This window comes from Triplophysa rosa, linkage group LG7, assembly GCF_024868665.1.
Source record: "Triplophysa rosa linkage group LG7, Trosa_1v2, whole genome shotgun sequence".
NCBI classification, from domain to species: Eukaryota; Metazoa; Chordata; class Actinopteri; order Cypriniformes; family Nemacheilidae; genus Triplophysa; species Triplophysa rosa.
Window position 1 is genome coordinate 11,782,445 of NC_079896.1, and position 24,285 is coordinate 11,806,729.

General features: G+C 37.9%; 2 protein-coding genes across 5 annotated transcripts; both read left to right on the top strand.

The window, feature by feature from the left end:
* The first annotated feature begins 188 nt into the window (after positions 1-188).
* chd1l (chromodomain helicase DNA binding protein 1-like) lies at positions 189-12,532 on the top strand. Of its 2 annotated transcripts, XM_057338717.1 has the most exons (25): positions 189-408; positions 516-628; positions 818-924; positions 1,645-1,759; positions 1,859-1,890; positions 2,055-2,136; positions 2,251-2,413; positions 2,842-2,997; positions 3,085-3,177; positions 3,278-3,374; positions 3,677-3,750; positions 4,722-4,832; positions 5,859-5,973; positions 6,086-6,239; positions 6,450-6,636; positions 6,718-6,863; positions 8,624-8,787; positions 8,906-9,108; positions 9,438-9,536; positions 10,364-10,434; positions 10,525-10,639; positions 10,772-10,880; positions 11,113-11,397; positions 11,624-11,708; positions 12,011-12,532. In XM_057338717.1, exons 1-25 carry the CDS (start codon positions 312-314, stop codon positions 12,131-12,133), a joined length of 3,096 nt encoding a protein of 1,031 aa, XP_057194700.1. In that variant the 5' UTR covers positions 189-311; the 3' UTR covers positions 12,134-12,532. The 2 variants fall into 2 exon arrangements, with proteins under 2 accessions (XP_057194700.1, XP_057194701.1); XM_057338718.1 differs by lacking the exons at positions 189-408; positions 516-628; positions 1,859-1,890.
* Positions 12,533-13,072: 540 nt separating this feature from the next.
* Positions 13,073-23,029, top strand: traf3ip2l (TRAF3 interacting protein 2-like). Of its 3 annotated transcripts, none has more exons than XM_057338697.1 (10): positions 13,073-13,531; positions 15,126-15,218; positions 16,364-17,019; positions 17,840-17,882; positions 18,002-18,069; positions 18,334-18,431; positions 18,519-18,587; positions 21,793-21,906; positions 21,995-22,069; positions 22,647-23,029. In XM_057338697.1, the coding sequence occupies exons 2-10, from the start codon at positions 15,181-15,183 to the stop codon at positions 22,794-22,796; spliced, it is 1,311 nt and encodes a 436-aa protein (XP_057194680.1). In that variant the 5' UTR covers positions 13,073-13,531; positions 15,126-15,180; the 3' UTR covers positions 22,797-23,029. The 3 variants fall into 3 exon arrangements, with proteins under 3 accessions (XP_057194680.1, XP_057194679.1, XP_057194681.1); XM_057338696.1 differs by lacking the exon at positions 13,073-13,531 and adding an exon at positions 14,149-14,279; XM_057338698.1 differs by lacking the exon at positions 13,073-13,531 and adding an exon at positions 14,157-14,279 and having other exon boundaries at positions 15,756-17,019.
* The last annotated feature ends 1,256 nt before the right edge of the window (positions 23,030-24,285 follow it).

Below are 24,285 nucleotides of genomic sequence, written 5' to 3' on the forward strand. Positions count from 1 at the left end.
AACCTGTTGATTTTTGTGTGAAATTGAGATTCAGCTTTCGGCCACTGAGTCTTGCAAGGTTTTGTACGGGACATTTGTTTTTGATATGTATATTTAGGAATGGCGCCTTTAAATTAGATGCCACGTGTTTGCATCGCTGCCTAGTTATTGGACAACATTTGTCTTTGTCCCCGCCTACCTACTATTGCAGGAAGTGCTGAAGTTCACTTCAAAGTCTGCTGGCGCGCTGAACACATAATTTACATTAATAGTCAAATCGATGAATTTCCTAAAATAACAGCGTTTAAATTATACGTGTTTAAACCACAACAATGTCTAAGTTCCTTCGAGCAGTTAAAAACAGCATACCAGAAAAAGACAAATCGGAAATTACGGAGAATGACTTGAGAAAATGGGGGCTAGGCGTGTGTAAGTTATCAAGAGATTTCTCTAATGTAAACCAGCAAAGTATTGACCTTTGACATAGGCTACTTTGAAAGACTTACGATACTAACAACACCTTGATCATCTAACAGCTATTAATTTGAGGTCCTATCAGCTAGATGGAGTGAGATGGCTCTCACAGTGTATGAAGAATCAGCAAGGATGTATTCTTGGTGATGAAATGGGTCTGGGAAAGACGTGCCAGGTTGGTAATAGAATAGAATAAGATTACTACCTGGATTAGCTAGAGATTCAATCCAAGATTATATGAGTTATTAAGATTTTATTTCATGATCCTCAAGTTATTTTTAATCAGTTATTAGATATTAGTTAGAAGTTAGAATGCCATACACTGTCAGTTATCAGATAAATGAGAAGTTATCTTCTACTGTAGACCATCTCTCTGCTGGCATACGCCAGAGGATGCCTTCAAATGCATGGACCGTTCCTTGTGCTGTGCCCTTTGTCTGTTTTGGAGAACTGGAGACAAGAGTTAGAACGGTAAGGAGTTCAAGTTATGGATAATTCATACTGTATACTGTAAAGAGCTCAGTATTGTGTGGTCAGTTTGGTAGCAAATATTGGACTGCAAACAGTTACTTCAGGAATGAGAAACTGTAAATATGTGTTATCCCTGAATAATGACTAATCCAGTGTACTACAGTATATCGGACTCCCGTGAGTTTATGACTTCACTGTTTATCACTGTAGGATAGGTGGGGGGAGGGCTTTAGCGAAAGAGACCAATCAGATAGCAGCATTTCCAAACAGCCGGAAAGACTATGCGCTGTCATTGTCACTAGATGGAGACAGCAGCATATGAGTGCTTCACCTATATGGGTCATTCTACAAAAATATTTTAAACGTGGAAATTATTCACAATTGCATTTTTTACACTTAAAAATGTTAATATGTATTTTAATATTCTTAATTATTATTATTCTGTGCATGCTTTTTTGGACCTACCAATGCTTAACCTGGGAACCGTGGAGTAGTGTCTGGGTATTATCCAAAATTATAGGGTCTACAAAATGCGTAATAAAAAGGGCATATGAGAAGAAAGGTACTGCAACTGGCAAATGTTTGTTGATGTCGTTTACATAAATATTTAAAATCTGTATCATGTCCGAAAGGTCAAGAGCCAAAAATTTGACAACAACCCATCTAACATTTTGCTAACATGATAGCTTAGTTTGGGTTTCCCTCTCTCTTTGCACCCAGTTTCTGTCCCAGTCTCTCCGTGATCTGTTACACTGGAGATAAAGAGAGAAGGGCGGAGCTCCAGAAGGAACTCCGGAATGACAGACACTTCCATGTTCTTCTCACCACCTATGAGGTTAGTGCACTGTTTTGAATGTAATGCATAGTAGTTACAATAAAAAACATAAAGGTCATTGCTTGAATAAAACACTTTATCATCCTTATCATAAAATAGATGTGCCTGAAAGATGCCAGCTACTTAAACAGGTGATCATCTTATTGTTTTGATGAACCTATAGAAACAATCTGCAGCTCCACACAGCGTTTTGTACATAAATGCTAAATTGCACATATAATCCGAACCTGTATGACACATTACAATAGACTTATTACTGCATAATTTAGCTAACCGTACCATTTTCTTTTCACAGTTGGAAATGGAAGATTTTAGTTGTAGATGAGGCTCACAGGCTGAAGAACCAGCAGTCATTGTTACACGAAACCCTCAAAAAGGTTAAACGAACGGAATAGGCTAGTCTCACATATATTTGGTGTTTTAACCCCTTCATTTCTGCTTTATGACCTACCACTGATATTAACTGCTATCTGCACACTTCTATGTCTCAGTTTACAGTTGGATTTCGAGTGCTTCTGACAGGAACTCCCATTCAGAACAACCTTCAAGAAGTCTATTCTCTCCTCAATTTCATTCAGCCTAGTGTGTTTTCTCCTGACAATGTTGAAGACTTTGTCACTGCCTATGCAAACGTACAGACTGACTCTTCTTTAGGTATGGCCATGAAAATCTTTGCAGAGTTTGGTTTTAATCAAAAGTAACAATTGCATTCTATAACCAAACTGGCTCTTTCAAACTGCACCAGCTGCAGACAGTCTTTGATCAAACCTTTTCACATCAGTGTTGTGGTCTGTGCATGAGCTAAATGCATGCTGTGTACACTAGGTTATCAATTAAAAAAGCATTGAATGCACTGTCAGTTCGAAGGTTTCAAGGAGGTTACAAGTTACAAGGAGACATTGAAAAGATCTGGTGTAAAAGGTAATACCTTTATATAAGATAACCTACAAGAATGGCACAGATCCTCTCTCCTTGGCTAACCTGTCAGATATTCCAGAGACTATGATGATGACGCTTAAATATGAACAATTTGGGGCTTTGTGTATACTTTGTAGTTTGTAATATGATCATTTTGCTTGCAGCCAATGAGCTTCATGAAGTCCTCCAGCCCTTTCTGCTACGCAGGGTTAAGGCAGAGGTGGCGGCCGAACTGCCCAAGAAGACAGAACTTGTGGTTTTTCACGGGCTGTCTGCCCTTCAGAAGAGATACTATAAAGCTATTCTGACGAGAGACATTGGTAATGCTCCTCTACCTTAGACGACAACAGGCAAAATTAGATTTTTTTAGTAAACAGAGTTTACTGCAGTGTTTTGTATCATTTCAGATGCCTTTAGGACCGATCAAAGCAGTAAGACCCGACTGTTGAACATTTTAATGCAGCTTAGGAAATGTGTGGATCATCCCTACTTGTTTGATGGTAATGACTCCATCTTTTTCTAACCTTAAACACACCATTCATTTCCACAATTTTGCATTTGTAATTTGAAATCACTTTTTTCTCCCTTTTTTAATATAAGGTGTGGAGCCTGAACCGTTTGAGATGGGAGAGCATTTAGTGGAGGCCAGTGGGAAGCTTTCTTTGCTGGACTCCATGTTGGCGTACCTTCAGGAGGGGTGTGTCTTAAAGTCTAGCTTCCTTCCTGTCACTTGCAACATTTCGCAAACATTTATGTCTTGAGATTTTCTTGAGGTTGTTTGTAGGTCAAACAGTGATACATTTAGACATTCTGCATTCATTACATTATAGTCATTTGCACTGCATCAATGTATTTTATTATTTATTATTTTATTGTAAAATAACACATCATAGTTTCATTAAGTGTTTAAGAATCTTTCAACATCATTGACTGTAATATTAAATGCATTAACTTGACTTGGAGATGTTGAAGGGGTCATTATGTGATTGTTGTTTTCAGGGGCCACCGGGTTCTTCTGTTCTCTCAGATGACCAGGATGCTGGATATTCTGCAAGATTACTTGGAGTACAGAGGTACAAAGGCATACTTGGACACTTATTTCTATGGTCTTATGACATACTACACAGACCACTAAAGTGCTTGCTTTTACATCCAAATAAATTGCTTCCAAAAGCCTAAACAAAAAAAACGAAAATAACAAAGTTAAATGAAGAATGGAATGGATTCATTTAAAGGGGTCATATTGCACGGCTAAAACGAATATTATTGTTTGTTTTAGATGTAACGCAATGTGTATACACCATTTAATGTTTAAAAAACATTGTATTTTCCACATACCGTGCATGTTTGTATCTCCTCTTTGCCCCGCCTCTCTGAAACACGCTGATTTTTTACAAAGCTCATCGCTCTGAAAAGCGAGGTGTGCTATGATTGGCCAGTTCACCAGTGCGTAGTGATTGGTCAAATACTGCAAGCATTTCATGGAAATGTAACGCCTCTTACCATATTCAGAACATCAGGTTCCAAAGCAATTGTACTGACAGACGATACAATGCGATTTACAATTAAGCCCACCTTAACTACGTGTAGATTTGGGTGGTCTTAGTCAAATCATGTTATGAAGTTATGTAGATTCGCCGGGGTATGGTTACACGAGGCATTTCAGGCAAGTCTGGTTGAGCATTCGCTTTTAGATAGAATGCATCTTTTGTTCCCACACTTTCATTTGTGCAATTTTACGTGTCTAATACATGCATGGGCAACTTATAACACACCAAAAACACAGAAAAACACGTACTTCCGCCATATGACCCCTTTAACAATGACACTTATGAGAAATTATGTTTGTTTTGTAAAAGGAAATTGTATTCTCAATATGGAATGTTTATGTAACCGTACCCTACGTGTTCTAGGAATCTAGTCCCCTGATCTAGAGCAGTTGATGTGGGTTCAGTATCACATCCTGTGTTTACTGCTGCGTGTGCGTTAACTTGCTACCGGCCCTGAAACTGACAGCTCTGATTGGTGTCTCTCACTTTTGTAGGTTACAGTTATGAGCGTCTGGATGGCTCTGTCCGGGGAGAGGAATGTAACCTAGCTATTAAAAACTTCAGCACTAAAGATGTGTTTATATTCCTCCTCAGTACCAAAGCTGGTGAGTTTACAGTGCCAGTCTAAGCGCTTGATAGTCCAATATTTAGACGTCACACAGAAGTGCAACAGTAGTGCAAATCCGTTACAAATATATTACATCCTCTTTGGTGTGTAGAGAGAGATTGTAGACATTTTTGTTCATTGATAATATAATTATACTTACTGTTATATACTGTTGACTTACTGTTACACTGTTCACTATATTAAATATTTAAAGGGACAGTTCACCCAAAAATGAAGATTCTGTCTTCATTTACTCACCCTCAAGTTGTTTCAAATCTGTTCTGATGAACACAGAAAGATATGTGGAAGAATGCTTGTAACCAAACAGTTCTTGGCCAACATTGTAGGAAAAATTGCTTTATAAATTTCTTGGTTCTGTTAAACACAAAAGAAGAAATTTCGAAGCATGTAGGAAGGTGAAACCGTTCTGTGGCCCTTTTTTACTACCATTGTTAGGGCTGTTCGATTATGACAAAAATCATAATCACGATTATTTTGGCCAATATTGAGATCCCGATTATTTAACATGATTACTCACTAAGTTTTAAAACGACATAGAAAAATAAAAAAACTTGGCTTTTAAACTGTGATTTCAACTGAAAAATAAATGTAAAGAAATAGCTCAGCTGAACAACTGTAAAGGAAGGGGGTGCGCTGTGGATTTATACCACAAGAAAAGAGATGATCCTTGCAAAATGGAATGTGGCACAATAATCGTTTTACCTCGATTATTTTGTTTTTGTAATTGTTGAAGGCCAAAATTGACGATTACAATTATTTTCGATTAATTGCACAGCCCTAACCATTGTAATTTTTTCCTACTATGGTAGTCAATGGTGGCCGAGAACTGTTTGGTTACAAGCATTCTTCCAAATACCTTTCTCTGTGTTCATCAGAACAAAGACATTTATATATATTTGGAACAACTCGAAGGTGAGTAAATGATGACAGCATTTTTATTTTTGAGTGAACTCTCCCTTTAAAGACCATGTGACACAACCATGGGGTTTTTTCCTGTTTTTAGGAGGGGTTGGAATGAACCTTACAGCAGCAGACACTGTGATCTTTGTGGACAGTGACTTTAACCCACAGAATGACCTGCAGGCAGCAGCACGGGCCCACAGGATTGGACAAACAAGGTACTGCGCTGCATGCATGACCAAAGTAGACATTTCAATGTTAATGTTGAACATTCTTTTCCTCTACCTGACTGTGTTGACTGTTAAATTCTCATCTTTGTTTTGCACACAGGGCTGTTAAAGTCATCCGCCTCCTTGGAAGAGATACAGTTGAGGAGATAATTTATTCTCGTGCTGTTTCTAAACTACGTCTCACAAACACAGTGATTGAGGAGGGACGTTTTTCTCTGCTGGACCAGGCTCAGTCTGCAGCGGCTGGCCTTCAGGTGCATAGAGGTCCACATATCTGGCTTTTCAGCTTACCTCTGTAGCTTATCTCTATTATATCTGACATTCAGTGCTGTTACATCCTGCATCCTGGTTAATATCTCTGTGTCTAATTGTGGTTTCCTTACTTCGTGTGAAACAGTTGTTGAGAAAAACATTGTCCTCCTTTCTCAGTATTATTTTATGTTCACATCTTGACACCACTCTAGTTGAGTGAGATCCTGAAGTTTGGTGTGGATAAGCTACTGTCATCAGAGGAGAGCTCTATTCAGGATGTGGATCTCAGGCAGATTCTAGGATTGTCCCGCAACGGACAATGGGTTATGGATGAAGAGCATGTCATACCTAATGAGAGTGATGAAGAGGAAGATTATGATGATGATATAGAGGGGCAAAGTAAGACCCTTACCTCTCTTGTCTGCAGTGATCATACTTTAACTGCCATTTTTAAATGAGTTGATCTTTCCTGACTTCTAGACCACATGTACTTCTTTGAGGGGAGAGACTACTCTAAAGACCCCAGTGAAGAGGATGAGAAGACCTTTGAACTGATACTTGAAAAGCAGCTTGCTGAACTAGATGATGCTGGGAAAGAGGGCCGCTCTCTACGAAATAAAGCTGGGGTAGCGTAAACACTAGGGTTGGGCCGATAGACGATGGCATCGTCCATCGCCGATGGCTGAAAGACGTTGAGCCGGCATCGTGATTCCTACTTGTGACTTTTTAAACTGCGTAGCTCTCGTATGTATAGAGTAAACGCGCGTGACTTATTATCCATGCAGCTCGTGTATGTATAGAGAAGACGCACCGACTTAATATCCATGCAGCTCGCATATGTATAGAGAAGATGAGTGACTTAATATCCGCGCAGCTGGCGCTTGTATGAAGAAGATGCGCGTGACTTTATAACTGCGTGCACTACCCGATGTCGTCCTCCATCGCCCAACCCTAGTAAACACGACTGCTGTAATGTGAAGTGAAGAGTTTACGTTGTTTTTGGCAAAGATATAATTGTTATTTATCCATACATCCAGCCACAATTATTAGTTGAATCCATCCATCAGTCCATCCATCCACAATTATTAGTTGAATCCAACCATCCTCAATTATTAGATGAATCCATCCATCAGTCCATCCATCCACAATTATTAGATGAATCCATCCATCTGTTTGTCTGTCCATCCATCCACCATTATGAGATGAATCCGCCCATCCGCTACAATTATTAAATGAATCCACCCATCCATAATTATTAGATGAATCCATTAATCCATTAGTCCGTCCATCCATCCATCCATCCACAATGGGCTAGTTGCACAAGATGGCGCCGGTTAGCTAGGCAAGATCAGCAGACTAATTTCCAGTCGTATAACACTATCGAGTTGTTTTGGCTTAATGAAGTGTTCAGCAATGCACTGTATAGAGGATCTGTCATTTTGCTGATAAATTACTTTTTTATCTAAAAAATACCCATATTTACCATCCAAAATCCTCCTTTTCCTATACAGTGTTATACGACTGGAAATTAGTCTGACCCTGGCGTCCCAAAAGCTCACCAGTGCCATCTTGTGCAACTAGCAAATTATTAGATGACTCAATCCATCCATCCACAATTATTAGATGAATCCATCAGTCCATCCATCCACAATTATTGCATGAATCTATCTATCAGTCAGTCCGTCCGTCTGTCCATCTATCTATCTATCCATCCACAATGGGCTAGTTGCATAAGATGGTGCCAGGGTGCTTTTGCGACGTCAGGGCCGGCAGACTAATTTCTGGTCGTATAACACTATCGAGTTGTTTTGGCTTAACAAAGTGCTCAGCAATGTAAAGAGGATCTATTCTTTTCTTTTTTATCTAAAAATCAGCCATATTTGCCGGCCAAAAATCTTCCTTTTCCCATACAGTGTTATATGACCGGAAATTAGTCTGCCGACCCTGGCATCTCAAAAGCTCACAGGCACCATCTTGTGCAACTAGCGAATTATTAGATGGATCCATCCATCCATCAGTTCATCCGTTCGTCCATCCATCTATCTATCCATCCACAATGGGCTAGTTGCACAAGATGGCGCCGGGGAGCTTTTGGGACACCAGGTTCGGCAGACTAATTTCCGGTCGTATAACCCTATCGAGTTGTTTTGGCTTAACAAAGTGCTCTGCAATGTAAAGAGGATCTATTCTTTTTTTATCTAAAAAACACCCATATTTGTCGGCCAAAAATCCTCCTTTTCCCATACAGTGTTATACGACCGGAAATTAGTCTGCCGACCCTGGCGTCTCAAAAGCTCACAGGCACCATCTTGTGCAACTAGCGAATTATAAGATGAATCAATCCATCCATTAGTCCATCCGTCTAAAATGTGGCACTGCCCATCAGGTGTCCCTTTCTGGGCCTCTAATCGAGCCAGGGAGGAAGAGAAGGCCTCTTACCGATGAAGAGTTAGAACAGAGACGTCAGAAGGGACAAGAGGCTGCTGCAAAGAGAGCGAAGCTACAGGAGGAGAGGAAGAGACAACAGGAAGAACTAAATCATAAAAAAAAGTAAGACTCTGAACTTGGTAGTCATTCATTGCTTATATATGACAGGTTTGTTTCTGTGGAGGTCCAGTCTAAGGACTGTGTGTGATCATGTATCTTTGTGTGTGTTTTTCGATAAAAGAATGGCTTGGTGGGACTCATGTGGCTACAGATCACTGTGCTTGCCCTGCGTCGACAGCGAGGGGGAAGATATGGAACCTGATGAAGATGAAGATGTCAGCTTGAGCTCAACTGATTCAGATCATTCAGCCATTCGCTATGTGCTGGGTGATGTGACCCACCCTCAGGCTGATCGAGAGGATGCTATCATTGTGCACTGTGTTGGTATGGCTCTAATAAAAAGTTCTTATCAATGCTTTGTTCAAGATAGCCAGTAGCAGGGATATTACGCTGACAGAAGACCACTGTCAACATATCGATTGTTCCAAATGAAATGTTAACAGATATACCCTGTTTAAAACGATCCCAATGTAGTTAAAGCTGAAGGTTTTTTAATACATTTCTCACATCCTAGCTTAACATTCAAAGACAAAATAAGTCTCTAGTAGGTAAGTCATTAGTAATTAGCTTTGAATCACTTTACAATTCCGCTTGGTGACACTATTGGCAGGGATATCACACACCTTACCTGTGTATGTGTGTATTTTGTGTAGATGACTCTGGACACTGGGGAAGAGGAGGATTGTTTACCGCTCTGGAGCTCAGATCAGATGAGCCGAGCAAGCAGTACGAGTTGGCTGGTGACATGAAAGGTGAAATACCTTCTTCACTTTGCTCTGACAGGCCCAACTGATGCGCTACCATTCCAAACATTCCAAACTGACGTCAGTATCTGTTCGGATCAGTTCACAGGATCAGTTCAGCTCAGTTATTTTTGTAATGTTGCTTTCAAGCCGACTTGCGTAAAACTGTCAGCATTGGTTTAGTAACCCGAGTGTTAATTTTGAGTTTCAAAATTGTTGTGACGTCAGTGCTTTAAAGCTGTTATCTTACTATTGAGAACGGCTTACTGTAAACAGACGGTAAATGTGTCACATAATGAGCAAATTACACAAATGTGTGTGCATTTATGAATGTTTCATTAAAGCAATAAGCTATGGTAGGCCATGTGTTCTTGTGAATTTACCATGAATAAAGAAAGTTGATAGAAGCAGGGCTTTTATAAAATGACAGCTGCAACGATAAATGACAATAATATTAAGTACACAGTGTTACCAAATGACATACAGTATAAATTGAATAAACAGTTCATTTTCTGTAGGCCGGTTGCAATTTGCGAGGCAGCATTGAAGCATTGGTCACTAATACAGTACATGCTAAGCCAGGTGTGCATTTAAAATCTTATGTTCCTCCAATCAGAACTCTGCATTTTATAATGCGACATTTCGGGGGTAAGAATTCCATGGCCGTTTGTTTTTTAGTTGAAAATCATTATATAATTCATATATTATGATTAGTCTATAACAACATATATAGTAATTACAGCATATGCAAAATGCACTCTTTAACAATGATTTATCGGTATAATATTTTATGGTAACAAAATGCAATATGAATGATCTGTTGATCTTTTTTTCAGATTTAGAGCTGGGGAATGTTCTGCTTTTTCCTATTGATGACAAGCAGTCCAGATTCAGCGGAAAAGACTATGTAAGTCAGCACACTGTCTGCTACTTAATTTATTGCTGTTAATTATTTTAACCGTTCATTTTTTAATGATCCGTCTGCTTTTTTCTGTAGCTGGCATTAATAGTTGCCCAGCAGAGAGATAAAGCCAACAACCTATCAGGCATTCGACTCACCGCTTTGGAGGAGGCCCTCAAGAAGATCTATAGATTTGCCAAACAAAAAAAGGGTATGCTATATAATATCATTTACTTCACATGGCGTTTTAAGAATCTGCTAGGAATGTATTTCATATACAGTAACAAGGGCTTATTCGTGCATTTGTGTGGTCATTTGCTAGTTAACTCTTTTTTTTTAATAGCAAGTGTCCATCTGCCTCGGATTGGCCACTCCACTAAAGGCTTCAACTGGTACGGTACAGAGAGACTCATACGAAAGCATCTGGCCTCCAAAGGCATCCCTACGTCAATGTATCCAACCTTGGAAGAGTATTTCTATGTAAAGTTATAAAACCTTAGTAAACCAACTTGCTATTTACAATATGATGTTACGAAAATTAAGAATATAATTTTTTCAATGGCTAGATATATAGTTTACTTTACTTACTTATAAAGTTAAAATACTTTATTGCACTATTAATACATTTGACAAATTGCAGTATACAATTTGATAGTGTGTCAACATCCTTGACTTGATTTTCAGCTACTATTACAGCCGAGCCTCCTCCACAAAAGCTTCCACTACATCTACAACCTCTCCATCTACCTCACATTCAGCCTGTGCTCCGGTAGCATCATCACCTGCCGGGTCCCCACACTCCCACAGTCCTTCTGGTGACAGTAAAGGCTCAAAAAAGTCACCAGAGCTCTCGGTTACGTCCCAAAAAGGTCATAGTGCACCGGGGTTGGCTGACTTTATGAGAGGTGTCCATGTCTACTTCTACAACATGGCTGCTACAGAAAAGAAGAAGCTCGCCCGGTACTTGATCACATATCCTTTCATGTTTTTTGCGAAAGAACAGTGTTGTGTGATGTTGCATCCTGTTCTTTTACCTGCATGTTAGTGTACTGTACATAAGAATGTTAAAAGCACAAATAATGATGGTTCATAAAGTTGAACCTACAACCTGACATGCTGCCAGTCTGGATGTTTATCCACTCCACTCGACTATGCCATCATATCTCTATTGATTGTTTATACCTTAACATGGCTGCACGTATGACGGTGATGAAGAGGATCTCATGAGCTCGCACGTTACTCACATTGTAGGAGAGGTGGACAGCCCTTTTCATGCACAGGTATACAATCCAAAATATTTTTGAGTACATTTTTTGCTGTCCCCACTTGGTTGAGGCGTTTCTGACACTGTCTTGATTCTGTGTGAATGAAATGAAACATCCGACCAGCCTTTAAATTTGTTTCTAAATAGAGCAGACATTTCATAATTTAGTTTCATTTTTTTGTATAATTTCATATTTTTATATTCATAATTTCTTATTTAAGCCTTATAACATTATTTATGCAATTGTAACTGTTGTTGAAATAGATTTATTACGCCTCTGAACAACATTAGTATCATAATTCTTGTTTGTCGTTTCAGGAACTGCAAGATGTATTGCGTCAGTACCCTCAGGCTATTCTTGTAAAGAAAAAGTGGTTGGAGTCTTGCTTTGCGAACCAAAGGAAAGTCAATGCCTCTAAATGTGTAATTTCATTAACTTGACAGAACTCTTCCTGCGTTTCTGCGTGTGACTGCACACATCAATTTGCCTCTGGTGAATTCACTTTTAGTATCTGTGTAGGCTTAAGAAATGTACAAGTTCTTTATTTAGTTGTGCCTGATGACGTAAGTTCTGAAGGTACTGTATAGCTATTATACAACACTGGGGTTTCTTAGCACTCTTTAGTGATTGTCAAGTAATAACTGTAGCATTTACTCTCTCAATAAACAAATTGTATCTGTGTAGCTTGATTTTATATGCAATGATAATGTTTTTTTCTATGCAATTTTTTTTTTTTTTAAAGTTTGTTTTATTTAATATGATTGTAAATATGCGTGGAATAAATAAAATGTCCCATGGGTTTCTGTCCCTTGACCAACAGATGAGACCATGTTCTATGACCAAACAACAACACAGTTTTTTTTTTAATGATACTTTTCCATCTTACTATTTATTATACCTGCTGTTGTTATCAATAGTTCTTATTTGCCTTTTTCTGTAAATAGAACATTTAGTGAAAGTATTGAAATATAAATATAAAACAGCAGAAATTGAGAAAGACAACTTATTTTAAAAATAAAAATGTAAAGTTTGGATCACTTTCAAAAGTATTACGTCCTTAAAGTAATATTTAGCATTTGGGGATTTGGACCAAACTTGTAAAATTGTTGAAAGAGGCGAATCGTTTATTATTGTTGTAAGCTGATAAACAGAGGTGGGTAGTAACGCGCTACATTTACTTCGTTACATTTACTTGAGTAACATTTTGGAAAAAAATGTACTTTTTAAGTAAAATTAAAAGTGTGTACTTTTACTCTTACTTGAGTAAATTTCTAATAGAAAATCTGTACTTTTACTTCGTTACATAACTTACATTGCGTGACGTTCCTTCATTCCTTCATTTTAAAATATGCTTTTTAAAACGCGTTGTTTATTTCAAGGTCGTCGTCTCTTTTTACGGGCATTCCCGAGTGATCGATTCTTTTGAGTCGATTCTTTTGAAAGCATTAATTGAACAATGGGCAAAACCACTTGAATAGGCTAATGAATCAGTTCAAATGATTTGTTCAGTTCGCAGCACGATCTGAATCATCTGAAGCAGGATTACTCACTCCTCGTAGCGCGAAATTTAAGAACACGCAGAACACAAAGAGCGTTGGATGAAGTGGATATGTATCTATATCTATACAATCAAAACTGCAAATGTGTCATATTGTTTGCCAGCGGTGATATATGCCCGCCATATGCGCGCACCCGCGTGACCTGTTCGTCAGACACCGCAACATGCGCGTTACCTGTCAGACACAGAGACGTGGGCTTGCAGAAATATACATTTGAAGAACAGAAGGAAGAAAACGTGTTGATGGGCGTGTGGTTCACTGTTTACTGTTTGTTTACAAGTAAGAGCGTTTCACAACACACACGTGACACAACACGAGAAAACATGAGCTTTGTTCAGAAGTGTGTATTTCATTCAAGAGAGCACTGCAGATGTTCTAGATCATCTTAGGAAATGCTCTGAGTTTAGTTCATGCTTTAGTTTGACATGGTCTAGTATTCTAAATAAGTTGTGTAAACTACATTGACATCAGGACTAGATTAAATTTACAGAAATGCTTGTCTCTTCTGTGTTTGTCTATTCTTTAGTCTCTCTAGTATATTGCAAAGATATCTGCTTATGATAATTAAAAATATTGATTAAAATGTAATATTAAAATATTGGCGTTAATATTAATTTTATGTAGTAGGCCTATATAATCAGATACAAAGTAACTAAGTAACTAGCTACTTGAGTAGTTTTTTCATTGCATACTTTTTTACTTTTACTCAAGTAAATTTTAAAATAGTGACTTTTACTTTTACTTGAGTAACAATTTCTCTAGTTACTTGTACTTTTACTTGAGTAAAGATTTTGGCTACTCTACCCACCTCTGCTGATAAACAAGTGCACTAATAACTGGTGTGTGTTTCCTGGAAGTAGGCGGAGCCTGTGCGGTGAATTCTCAGGTGTTCAGATACGCACGCACTGCACTTGTGTGAGACTTCCAGCCGCTCGATCAGTGTCAATCTCTTCTGTACAGTGTCTTTAGATCGGTCGGAATTAAACCATTTAACGTTACTCATGTCAATCTTCTGATAAGCCGATGGGTATGTACGTGTTTTAAAATACATGTTTGTGTGTTATACGTCAGCGAAGAGATTCTTATCATGGAACTGTTAAAGGTTCTGTTTGAACAACTTGAACAATAACTTTAAACATGTCGTCACGTTTCAACCATTTTGCCTTTATACTTTATTAGGTTAATAAAGTGTTTTTACTTGTTAAAAAAGTGTTAAGTATTTTTTTTAATTTTTTGACAGTTTTACAGCCAGAACAAAATACATTAGCGATAGATGACACTTGAATTGATATTTATTATTTAGAAGAACATCAGCAATAACCCTAAGAAACTTTACCAGACACAAAACACTACTGTTGTATAGCCTACTTCTACTTTCACATATTTAGATTTCACAGGAGTAAAGCAGGCTACAGAAACTTTTTGACAAACTGTTTTTGACAGAAACTATCGTGCTTTTGTAAAAGTACAAATATACAGTTTCCATATACTCTTAAGTGTATTTTAGACAGTAATTAATATTTTGGTACTCAAACTTATTGCATATGTTATAACTTACATGCAACCTCTGCTTTTAATAGATTGAATGTCTACTCGTGATTTCCCATAATGTCTCATTTATTTAGGTTTTTCCGTTGATGTGTATTTCATACTGTAACTACATTTCAAGAATAACAGAAAATCCCCTTAACACAGTTGTGGTTTCAGTAGCCAAAGGTGGTTGCTTTTTCCTAAATGTCAACTTTGAATCATCAGTCAAGACTCCTCAAGTGTCAAGACATGCATGTACTTGAATATTGAATTGCTCTTGAAAGAACAACATATACAGTTGTAATACCACAGTGTTTCTTAACTTATTCATAATTTATTGCAGATTTGTGTGCAAACTGGGCATTTGAAATGGACGCAGCTCATTTGTATTCATAAGGATGATGTCTTCCCTGCACTGCTCATCAGCTGCTTATAGGTAAATAAAACATGTCAAAATGACATGAAATCTATCAAGATTATGTTCAGGGTCCAAAATGAACTATTCGGCTCACCTACCGATATCTGTTTTACATGTTTCATACCAACCATGAAACTGTATTTATTTTACTTCAACTATTATTTCTTTTGGATGTTTTCAACACGTAAATAAAAGTAGACTTTCTGTATCTAATTGATTTGACTTCCATCATCAGTCAGGCTGTCCAACTTACAGTAAATCATCACATACAGTGACAGAAAATGCATGTCATTGCATTAAAGAACAAAATATCAAATCAATTGCTGGTGATGCTAGATCTTTTCCTCTATTTTTGCCTTTTCATTTCTCTTAACAATTGTGCAATGACCCAGCTGGTACCAGTGATTTTTAGTGGTGGAGGACTCTATTTTGCATGAAAGTACAGTGTGTAATTTTTTGGAGGATCTATTGACAGAAATGTAATATAAAATACAACTATGTCTTCAGATGTATAAAGACTTTACATAATGAAGCGTTATGTTTTTATTACCTTAGAATGAGCCATTTCTATCTACATACACCGTGGTTCCCCTTACATGGAATTCGCCATGTTGTTTCTACAGTAGCCCTAAACGGACAAACTGCTCTACAGGGCACGTTTCGTAAATACGTTCTCCCTCTGCAAAGAAGCGAAAACGTGACATCTTATTCCCGTGTCAGCCACCGTAGTGCTTCAAAAGGGAGGGGTGAGCGGTGGAGTGAGCCATTGGTTGCACTTCGCAACCTCACCACTAGATGTCACTAAATTTCATACACTGGACCTTTAAATGTGTTCTTGTGTTGTGCCTCATGGTGTGATTTTTGTTTTATAATGCAATAGTGTCTATACATGTAAAAGTGTGGTTAAAGTGTACAGATACTTTTGGGGATTCATTTAAATGTAAGATACCTTGAAAATCAATAGTAGATTTGAACTTGTCTTGCGATTCTCGTATTCCGGCCACAGCCTGTGTCACTGTCTATTGTTGTACGATAAACTCTTCACACTTCCACGTTTTGTTTCATTTAATACTAGTTATTTTACTCAAATAGGTTAAATCTGAATTTGTAAACTTGTTTTTTTTTTCAATATCCTGGTACATTTCCTCCATTGACCACTACAGTTTACAATCCTTTAACGTTCCGGAAGAGAACGACGAGACTATGAATAAAACCAACATTGACGACACTGTCTGCGACTCGGACACCACCGATTCCCAACTCTTTCATGCTGACTCCTGCGTGTCGGACTGCGAATCCTCCCTCAGTTCCCAGGCTGACTTCCCAAATACCTACAGAGGCAAAAACATCAACTACAGATCCAACCGGTGTAGCTACAGCACATACCAGCCCCCTCTGGGTCTCCCCTCTGGCTACAGTCCCCAGACGCCCTTTCCCAGTCAGACCGAGATGTGTATGAGTACCCTGGAGCCGCACGACAGGGATCAGCCCCGCTTAAGTTCACTGGGCAGCAGTTCAATGGAATGCCCCAGTAGCAACCCTCCTTCCTGCTTGGTTTCTGGAAATTACAGAAGCTACCGTGGTGATTCCTGTTACTCCTGCTCTCCAGACGGGCACAGTCAGGGAGATTTGAGTCTGGAACAGCCTCGCTCGCTGCGCTCTATTCCAAATGCCTTCGCACCGCACGGCTACTACATTCCCCCGCACGCCTACCCCTCCCACAGGCCACCCTGCTGTAGCCGGTACCCTCCGGAGGCGAGTCATATGGATCAGGGTTCCTATCACAGACAGCATTATCACACGCCCTGTTGGCCTTCACGTAAGTCTAGTCTTGGATTCCAAATGGGTTTCTTATTTTGAACTTGTAGAAATTGTGGAGGTTAATCAATATTGTGAAAAGATGCTTAAAATCAACATAACTCCTCGTTCTCAAAGGGATAGTTCACCCAAAAATGACAATTCTGTCATCATTTACTCCCCCGCTTGTCATTTCAAACCTGTATGACTTTCTTTCTTCCGCAGAACATAAGATATTTTGAAGAACGTTGGTAACCGAACAGCAACGGCACCCATTCACTTCTATTGTATGGACACAAAACCAATGCAAGTGAATGGGTGCCAGATAACAACATTCTTTAAAATATCTTCTTTTGTGTTCTGCGGAAGAAAGAAACTCATACAGGTTTGAAATGACAAGTGGGTGAGTACATTTTTATTTTTGGATAAACTAGTCATGAAGGATTATATCTTTATCATGGGGTTGCTGTTATGGCTACAGCAAACCAATCCAACCTGTACAAACCAGACTAAATGGCAGAACTGAATGGTGAGTTGGCAGTTTTGGCTTTCGGCATTCCTACGAGAAGCGGCCAACTTTCTGCCAGAAGATTAAATATTTGAATGAGAAACTTGTTTAGTAATTGCCATTTTATGTTTGCACAAGGCCTGTAATTCGACATATTTGATTATATAAAAAAGATGTACATGTTTAATCATGCACACCGACCTGTCAGTACAGTTTAATGGATAAATATGAATAATTAATCAGCATCATTCATTTGATTTAAAATGATGAATCAATAACAGCCCTTGTTTGTACATTTTCTAAACCACACAATTAATTCATCCTTGTTTAACAGGCCCTGAAAACAGCATGCAGTTCTGCTCCGAGTTCACTCCCAGGTAATGTGCAGTAGTGGTGAGTTTACTGGGAAACGTGTAGTCTCTGAAAATCATATTTAACCGGTTTTCCCAGCAAACTTTTTGTATTTTGAGTTTTTTTCCATGTCCAATTTTCACAGTGGCCACACCTCTTCGCATCCTCGAACTAAACTAACCCCAAGCACAACCCCTCTGTCCCTGGAGCAAAGTGAGTATAGACAGAATGTTCAGTGTTGCCCAACACCTGAAGAATGTGAAATGCGAGCCAAATGTGTGCTAGTAAATCAAAAAATGTCACATCATGTCAACATGCTGTTGTAAGTTGTATACTATTAGGTCTAATCCTAATAGTATGTTTGTTGATGTGTGTTTTTTAAATAATATGTATAATTCATACTAGTTTCAAGTTGAGGTTTTTCTTCTGTTAATGGGATTATGTTCCAATGTTTTCTGTCCTGCTCTATTGTTGCAGGGAAGGTGTTTGTTACTTATGAAGCAGACAGTGAAAAGCACGTCAAAGAGATCATCAACTTTGTGGCGCTACTGAGGCACAATGGCTTCTATACTCACGTGAGACAAGCAGTCCATTCCAAACGTTACCTGAGTTTGTCAAAAAGTCATTCTCTCTGATTTTCTGTGTTTGGTCATTTGTTTTAGATTGACATGTTTGAGCAGCAGTTTAAAAGCATAAGCAAGATTGACTTCATGGAGCGATACATAAATGAGGTAAGTAGATATCTTAGATGTTCTGCTATGGGTCGTCAGGTGCTTCTGTTTATATCAAGAGTCTAACTTTATTTGAAACCGTAAGGATATAAGTACCTGTTCAGGGACGAAATGAATCATATTTTTTTTGGAAAAAACTTTTCATATAGAGGTTTTGTGTCATGTGTCTGTGTGTATATTTCAGGAAGTGCTGGAGTTGACAGATTTTGACATTATGAACTTTTATAGGCAAAGGCGAGGTGTAAAATAAATGTATTTGTTTCATTAATTCAGCAAATGTTTTAATCCTAAACAAATAAAGCTTTTTGTATTTTAGTCTGAGCCATCACTTGCTGTGCATATCTGGTTAAGTCGTGATGTAAGGATTTCCAGATCCAAGCCTCCTCTCGTTTCAAGTGTGGCGACTATTTAGAACCGTTTATTCATATCACACATTTATAAACTTTTATAAACTCACAGTGTACAGTCTCCAGGCTCTTTGACATCAATATAAAAAAAGAGAAAAAAAAACACTTTCTGGTCATCTGATATTTCGTTGTAGAGATAATGGAGATTAAATTTTACAACATGCCATGAGTGTACATACCATTTTTTGTTGTTTGCCTTCAGGGTCTTAATGCTCTATCAGATGCCATAGGCAAACAACAAAAAATTTGAATATAAATTGCAGATTTAACATGCAGATTATAGAGTACAGAACCTTTGATGAATTCTGCGCTTGCACAATCGTGCTTTTTTTTTTAGTGGTACTACATTTGTCACACAGCTGTCATAGTACAGGGAAGTTCATTTGTCTTTGTGATCGCTCACGGCAGTGAGAACATGGATAGGTAGACGTGAAATGGCAAAAGTGAATTTCACATTTGTTGGCAAGTCTCAGCGAAATTATTTTAAGTCAGATGGTCTTAAAATAAAGAAAAGTTCATAGGCAAAATTTTATGGTTTAATTTCTGATCACTAAATGCAAAGGTTGTGAGGTTTTCTTTTGATTAATATTCCCCAAATGCCAGATTCCGTAGAATCCATATTATTTGGATATTTTATTAGTAAGATATGTTTTGTTAAAAAAGGTGGTACCCTTGTTTACGGTTTACTCATTGTGTCTATTCTTGGCCCTGATTGCTTTTAAATGGCTTATACTTTGAATTACTGTAAAGTGTAAGAAATTTCAAAGTGATTTTTTTTGTCTTTGGTCTTGGTGTGACCTTTCCGCTGCAATTTTTTTCGCTTTTCTGGTTGAATCCTGGTGAGAAGGCATGTGTCATCTGTATGGAACTGCAATACATTTTTATTGAGAGTTTATATTTGTCCCTTTGTCTTCTAAACAAAAATGGTTTCAAATGTTGATTCCAATGTTATAATTAAGAGTCTGGAGTTCTTAAAGCACCACTGCAATGCCTTGGAACGTGCAGCATTATTTGATGTGTTGACGTAATTTCAACTGAAAAATGCAGAGAGAGCGAGACATAACAAGTGATCCCGTCGCCCCCTTTTAAAATAACCAATAGCGCTTCGACGTGTGCGTACGGCACACAGTCAGCCTGGCAAAGCTGCATTTAGCAATGTAATAGCCACAGTGGTGTAAAAGTCTATTGAAAAGAGTCTATAGGAAGATTAGTGTTACCAGTGATGTGTCATTTGAAGCTTGTTATTTACGTTGGTGAGTGACACTGGCGTTTGTCTTCTCCTTTACTCATCAAGGCTGTGATGTCCGATCTCTTCCAGCCTTAACATACAACATTCTGTGTAGACTTGAAATGGGTCAGATACGCTTTGTTTTCTCAGCGGATTTGCGCGTGTGATAGGAATCTGAACCGGAGGACACTCATGTGCAACCGCTTGCGTGACACTAACGTGAAATTAAGACTTTAATGTTAATGGTTACACTGTCTGGATCATCCCCCATCTCCCATGCGTCATTCACCATGAAGGACATAATAAATGTTCGAACAAGTGGCTTATTTGAAGCACTGCTTCCGCAGCTCTCATAGTGAAGGGGGTTGGACTCTTCGGATTCTAAAGCGGATTTGAATGGACGAGAACTTTGACGAGAGCCTGACGTGTAGCGCGATGTCATGGAATTTCTGGATTATTTTGAGCGCACGTGTCAGACTGTCAGTTTTGAAGGTTTATATCTTCTAAATGGGAATTTTGTCAGCGCGGAGGAGCATATCAATTTATTGACGTCCTTATGACTAACTTATTTTTAATACAAGGAAAAAAACGTTAATTTTGATTTCACTGGGGCTTTAAAGCTGGGTGCAGGCTGGGAGAACTTGTATAGGCCGTCTCATCGGACACGCGCGTGCCTGACCCCCAGTTAACTTCCGGTTTGTGTTTGGCCAGTGTCTAATAATATAACTATTTATATTTTATTTAATTTATGTTAATATTAATTTGTATTATTATGTTATTGTATAATAATTGTATTAAATAAACAAATAGTTGAATTTAGTTGTATGTTCATTTTATTAAATAAACAATTCTTGAATGGGTCCTGTATTTGGTCTCATTTAAACAAACCGTATGGTACATTGACAACTAGCTTGGTATCAGAGTCTAAATTAAAAGTATTGGAGAGACAAGTTTAGCCAAGTAACGGTTCTCCTCGGTTTCTTTTGATGTTATCAGAAATAATCTACAGGCACTCTTGTTTGTGAATATGTACCAGAAGTTAAGTTGGGGTCACAAAAGTGCACATGCGCAGTAAGGTTTATGTTGTTAAGATGAAACCGTCTATTGCATATACTCCTACTATTGAATTACAAACAGTGGATGGAGTAATACTGCCACTTACTTCTGTTGAAAAATGAAGGGGGTATCGAGACTCATTCAAAGCTCAGGACATTTTCAGATCTGCGACATCATTTATCTTTTGGAAATGTCACCATTAAAGTTCTTAAATGCCAAGGATTGGTCCCTGACATACAGTTGACAATCCTGTTAGGTATTCACTTTCAAATAAATATCTATAATGCCTTTTCTCCCAATATGGTTATTATTGGTCGATTTATTTGTGAATAAATGTTACCGGCACCACGTGACTTTCTCAAAATGTGTTTTCTGTCTGCATTAAACAGTATTTGCAAGCATTTTTTTACCTTTCTTCTATGCATTTCATGGGTTATAAAAGAAACACTATATTGAATACTATCAATGTGATTATTAATGCAAGCTCTAATGCAATGTTTTTTGGATGCACTAGAAAGACTATCTGATCATCATAGTCATTAGTCCGAAGTACCATGAGATTGTCACCAGTGCATCATTTTACATGGAAAATGATGAGACACTCAACACTGTCTACATCCACAAACAGGTACAACTTTGTTAGAAAAAAATCTTTGTTTGATAAGATGGGTAAATGGTGTATTTTCAGATTTTGCTTTTTGTGATTTGTTCTGCAGTTACAAAACGAATTCATTCAGAATGGGGCCAGGAATTACAGATTTATCCCTATCGTGTTTCCTGGTGCCAAGAAGGTAAAACTATTTTTTTTATTAAACCTGTTTACTGAATAGTTTGCCCATAAATAAAAGTTATTTCATTAATTATTTACCCACCTTCATGTCATTCCAAATTCCTTTTTCCTTCTTCTGTGGAAACAACACGTTTTTTCTAATGAAAGTGAATGAGATCTGGGCTGTCAGGTTGAAGTCGTATGACTTCAGAAGGCTTTTGAAGACAACGAAAAAGTCTTTTGGACCACTTTTTTGATCCCATAATTGTGCTTTTTGTTATTTTTAGCTTAAACCCCCATGTCTTCATTCACGTTCATTATATGAAAAACAATGGCAGAGATATTCTTTAAAGAAAGTTTTTTGTCCTCCACAGAAGTCATACTGTATGTGAGTAATGGTAGATTTTAGGGGGGTGACCTGTTTCTTTGATGTTAAGGGTGTTTGTGGTCACTTAATTGAAAAGTCTGAATGTAAAGTATAATGATGATAGACATTTTGGTTGTTTGCTCTATAAATGAGTAACAATGATATGCAAATGTGTTAGTTTACACCAGTACTGAGTAATATTTAATATATCTGACTTAAATCTGTCCATCAGTGCCACGTCCCTTCATGGCTTCTAAGTACACAAATCTTCACCTGGCCCAGGGACCGAGATGACATCCTTCGTAGGCTTATGCGTGTTGAGAAATATAACCCTCCACCCATTGGAGAACTACCCACCATTGTCTCTATCCCTATTAGTTGAGATCCCAATCTTGTGCTTTGAGAAGGTTTGCTCAGTAAATGTGTGATCTAATGTAATCAATAAAAAGGCCTGCGATCTGTTTTAATAGTATTCAAAAAGATTATTTACCCATCTGAATCTAAAACCCTTTAAGGTATTGTTTTATGAATCGGTATGAGTCCCATTGTATAGAAGAATCACAGCTACTATCTGTAGCGATTGCAAATTGATCAATTAAACATTGGTTGAATGATTATTGCTGTTGTTTTGTTTGTATATGTTTTTGTTTGTTTGTTTGTTTTATTTTATTCTTAGCTTTGCATTTGACTAAATAAAATGTTCTTTAACCAACCTAGTTGCTATAAAAGTAAAACATGCCAAATTTACTTTTGCTGTTCTGCAGACGGAGACCCTTTAAAGAATTTTAAGTCCATGTAACTTTATTGGTCATTTATGTTCTTTTTCCATTAAAAAGTGTGTTGTACATCAAATCTGACAAGAACCAACTGAGGCAGGGCACGTTCAAGACCTCCCCTTTAGTATTTCATATTGTAGCTTGGTTTGTTGGTGATACCAACAAAATATAGATCAACTATGACTGCATATTTATGTAATTAGAGTCGTGACATGCAGATCCTGCCTGAGGCTATTGCCACCTACTCATGAGACCTAGATTTTATCACTGCCGTGCATTTTTCCATTTCTGAGAAGCATTCTTCCCAAATTGCTCCCTTATAAAGCAGATAACTTTATGTTAAAGATAAAAACAAGCATGGGATTTTTTAGGCCCACAAGCACATTGCTGTGGTTCTAAAAGCACTCATTTAAAAGCATTTGTGGTTGTAGTTGCACTTGCAAGAGAGCCAAGGAACTTGCATTTACAACTGGCTTGGTAAAATGAGACTGATGTACCTGACAATGAAACAGTATAAACAGTTTGGTTAGGAACTTGTACCCTACTGAACACCATTGAACAATCATGACAAAGTGTCAGTTACAGTCTTTAAGGAGTTACTGAAGGTTAATTAAACGCCATCAAACAAGGTATTCAGTGTTATCATGAATGAATTATTATAAATCAACCACACCAATATAATAAAAGCGATATACAGTCATAATCCCCATGAACAATATTAGCAGTGTGATCTGCTGAGGAATCAGTTATCAGTTTGTAATTAAAATGAAATGAGAAACAGAATGATTGATCGTGGAGTGGAGTGACAGAAAAGGTTATGGGAACAGGATCCCCAACATAGTCTTTTTATAGCTGGTTAATTTCCAAATTAAACAAGTTCATTCCAGAAATGTGTCATTTATCAGTTGCACCACAGATCTGTGAAATATTATGAAGGCTCGTGACTGTCGATGTAAAGTTGTTTTCGCAGACTTACATTACAGTGTAAATTCATTAGCACACCATTTAGCAGGATTTTTCCTTGTCTGTAAGCTGATCTTGTTCTTGTTTTGCCTTAAGATGGCACTCTTTACATTTTTACATTTATGGATTTTG

Coding starts and splice junctions, on each gene's coding strand:
- chd1l (XM_057338717.1), top strand. CDS start 312: ATGTCTAAGTTCCTTCGAGCAGTTAAAAACAGCATACCAGAAAAAGAC. Junction 1,760..1,858: donor TTCTTCTCACCACCTATGAG/GTTAGTGCACTG, acceptor ATCATAAAATAG/ATGTGCCTGAAAGATGCCAG. Junction 6,864..8,623: donor CTCTACGAAATAAAGCTGGG/GTAGCGTAAACA, acceptor ACTGCCCATCAG/GTGTCCCTTTCTGGGCCTCT.
- traf3ip2l (XM_057338697.1), top strand. CDS start 15,181: ATGATGTCTTCCCTGCACTGCTCATCAGCTGCTTATAG. Junction 17,020..17,839: donor CACGCCCTGTTGGCCTTCAC/GTAAGTCTAGTC, acceptor CTTGTTTAACAG/GCCCTGAAAACAGCATGCAG. Junction 18,070..18,333: donor CCCTCTGTCCCTGGAGCAAA/GTGAGTATAGAC, acceptor CTATTGTTGCAG/GGAAGGTGTTTGTTACTTAT.